This window comes from Elaeis guineensis, chromosome 15 (assembly GCF_000442705.2).
Source record: "Elaeis guineensis isolate ETL-2024a chromosome 15, EG11, whole genome shotgun sequence".
Lineage (NCBI taxonomy): Eukaryota > Viridiplantae > Streptophyta > Magnoliopsida > Arecales > Arecaceae > Elaeis > Elaeis guineensis.
Genome location: NC_026007.2, coordinates 63,866,013 through 63,869,427, shown reverse-complemented (window position 1 = coordinate 63,869,427; position 3,415 = coordinate 63,866,013). Strand labels below are relative to the sequence as shown.

General features: G+C 40.9%; 1 protein-coding gene across 1 annotated transcript; it reads left to right on the top strand.

Annotated features, from left to right (window-relative positions):
• The first annotated feature begins 1,242 nt into the window (after positions 1-1,242).
• LOC114914840 (indole-3-acetic acid-induced protein ARG7-like) lies at positions 1,243-1,620 on the top strand. The gene has a single exon (XM_029268578.2). The coding sequence runs from the start codon at positions 1,243-1,245 to the stop codon at positions 1,618-1,620; it is 378 nt and encodes a 125-aa protein (XP_029124411.2).
• The last annotated feature ends 1,795 nt before the right edge of the window (positions 1,621-3,415 follow it).

Here is a 3,415-nt window from a genome sequence, read left to right as displayed (position 1 = left end):
CGGGGTCTCCAAGAGAGAGAGAGCTTTTGTGAGGGGAACTTCAGGTGAGAGAGAATTGGGTGTACAAGGGTTGAGGGTGAGGTCTCCTCTTGTAAAAATTTCTTTTTCATAGTGAAGTTTGTATGCCCCGTGGAGGCGAGCCTTTTTGTGGCTGATCCACGTATTTTGATTGTTTTTCCTTTTGTTTTGTTTCTTCTTTCTTCCTGCTACATCGCGTGGTACTGAAAGAGTCTTGAGAGGTGGTGTCCTGGTCAGACATCCACCCAACATGAACAGTGGTCTATTCTTATAATCTTACAAATAATCCATCGAAGGCTAAAATAGGATTTTCAAAGGAATTATCATAGTGTATAACGGCTTTGTTAATTAGAGGCTGCACATGACACACATAACCATATTTTATCAAGAAAACATTTGGCAGACTCCACGACACAAGAAATATGCAATTACTGAAAGATGTGCCGCTGGAAACTAAAGTATACTAAGAAAACCCTTTCATTTTGAAGTAAGGAACCTATCTATTGCATTCTAGTGAATAGAAGAAAGTTTTGATATTTAAAATAGAAGATAGTGTGTGGATTTGACATTGCAAGTATTTAAATGCTTCAACACAAAGTTGGCGTCATGGATATTTGCATATTACCAACCAGAGACGATCACCGCCTCGTAGACGCAAGCGTGATACATCTCGGTCAGATGTTTAATTTCTCCTCTTTATATAGCCTTCCTCGGTTTATGCTTGCATGGGCTCCCAAGAGACGCCTTTTTCTTCCTTTGAAGTCTTCCTCTAGGAATGTTTTGGCCTTCGTACGCTTAGAAAGCTATGAGTAACCACTCGCAACCAAGAGCCAAGGTAATATTTCACCAAGTCTACGATAGGAATTAGAGGTGAAAGACCAAAGGTAGAATTCATTCCCCTAATATTTGATGTATTCTTTCCCTCAAAAAAATATTTGATGTGTTCTCTTCTATATACGATTTACAGGCTTTGTTTGATCTTGGACAGGGAGAACAGCCACCTATTTCCAAACAAAGTTTTTGCTTTCATATAGAAAACTTGGTCAGCTTATTATTGAAAGGAAGTGTCTAAAGAGTTCATATAGTTCCTGTAATATTCCATACTTGTATCTCCATAAGCTCCCCATGGAGAAGGTGGAAACTTCCGAGGGGAAGCAAGGTCTAATTCTCAAGACAATAAAATGGTGTCGTTCACTTGGTCATCGAAGAAGCCGCCCCACCTCCATGCCAAAAAGCGAATCATGGCAGCGGTCTAGGTCCACTGTGAAGCACCGAATTGCACCAGGAGGCTACTTCTCGGTGTACGTTGGGCCTAACAAGGAACGGCTCATGATCAAGATGGAGTGTGTGAACCACCCCCTCTTCAAGGACCTCCTTGATGAGGCTGAGATGGAGTATGGTTTCAAGACTGAAGGGCCATTGGAACTTCCATGCGACGTCGATCTCTTCCATCAAGTCTTGCGCGAAATCGACCAAGAGATGACTGTTTCACCAGAGTGCGGCTTCACCAAAATTTCTAATGGATATCGGCTTCTCAGTCCCTCTTGTCTATCTAGTCATGGGTCACTTCGGAGCATGATCATTATCAGCAGCCTGTTCTGACGCTTTCAAATATCCTTTTTTGAGCTGTTGTATTTAGTGTTTTGTGGTTTTGGAGAAAACAATCGACCTACTATAAGATGGTTTATTTTATCTATAGAAAGTTTCTTTGTTCATAGACATCATTTTTCTTACATGTCGAAGAATTCATGCAAGTATCCTTCTCATATAGGTTTTCCTCTTATAATGTGATGACTGTTCTATTTCTATAGCTAGTTTCTTGATTTTTTTTTTTTCCCGATGAAAATGGGAGGGAGGTCCACCCAATCTTTATTACGATGTGGTACTTACATGCAGAGGTATTTTCTCCCAAAAAAGGACCACGAAGCGTAAACCAGTCGTCCCAGATAAACTTCAACTTACATTAGTAAACTTCTCTTTTCCTTCGGTTGTTGCCTTCATTTTTAATAAAGCCATTGCTACGTCGATACTACTCTTGCGCTTGCATGTACAATAGGACGTCCATTCTTCTAACGTAGAAACCAAGCGGCTGTATATGGCGTTGGGGAGGTAGGCTTCAAATGAAATATTCTCCTATTCCTCTCCTTCCATAGTGTCCAGCACGTAGTCGCCGCGACACTATCTCATGTTTTTTGTAATAACCCAGAATTAAAAAAAAAAAAAAAAGAAAACAGAGGAGGAAGACTCCTAATCGGAATCTTCTTCCTCTCCATTTACGATGAAATCGGACCGATAGAGTCCGATCAGAGGTAGAAAATCTCCCCTATAAAACCCTCCTTCCCTCCCTTATGTGCAATTAGTTTTGGAGAGATTTTTAAGAAATTTGAGGGATTTTTCCAAGAGGATCCGCGGGTTCTTACATGGGAAAAAGGGGTTCGTCGAAACTCTTCTCAACCGCTGGAGCAAGGTAAGCCCCTCCCCTTCTTCCTCTCCCTCTTCCCTTTCTCCCCTGGCCCAAAGCCTCGCCGCCGGCACCGTCTTTGCCGAAAATCAGTCGCAAAAGAATCTCCTATTTTCTGAATCTTCCTTTGATTTTTTTGCTGGCCGAACCTTGCCGCCGGCCGTCCATTGCCCACTGCCACCTCCACCTGTTGTCGGATCTCCGGCCAAGCCGCCGGAGCCCGAGCCACCGAGGGGGGGGGACCTCACGGTCCTCCCCTGTTTCAGCCAAGGGAGGCTGCGGGAAGAAAAGAAGAAGGAAGAAGAAGAAGAAAAGAAAAGAAAAGAAAAAGGAAAAAGAAAAAGAAAAGAAAAGGAAAAAAAAAAAGAAAAGAAAAAAAAAAGAAAAAGAGAAAGAGAAAAATAAAAATAAAAATAAAATAAAATAAAATAAGAAGAAGAAGAAGAGAGAAAAATTTTCTCTCTCCTCTCTCTACCTTCTCTCTCTATATTTTCTCTCTCTATTTTCTCTCTCTAGATCTTTTTCTCTTTTTGTGGATTTTATCTCTCTAGAATCTTTCTACTCTCTCTCTGACTGCATCACGGACTTTAAGATAAACTTAAGATGAAAATAAGATGATCTGAGATTGCTCCGAAATTCGTACGGTAGAACTGATCCCAGCTGATCCTATTCAAAATTTGTAACACTTGATTCATATTGAGTCACCCTGATAGGACCTCTGATGATCTCGACCATGACTGCCTCATCAGAAGGATACGAAGATTTCTCTCTCCACTTTCTCTCTCTACTTTTTTTCTCTAGAATTTTCTCTCTCTTCATGAATTTTCTCTCTCTAGAAGACTTATGGATCAGTGGAGGATCTAGATACTTAGATAAATCATAATTTTGATTAATCCTAAGAGAGATCCTCGATCTGTGTTATTAGGATCGATTATC

Coding starts and splice junctions, on each gene's coding strand:
- LOC114914840 (XM_029268578.2), top strand. CDS start 1,243: ATGCCAAAAAGCGAATCATGGCAGCGGTCTAGGTCCACTGTGAAGCAC.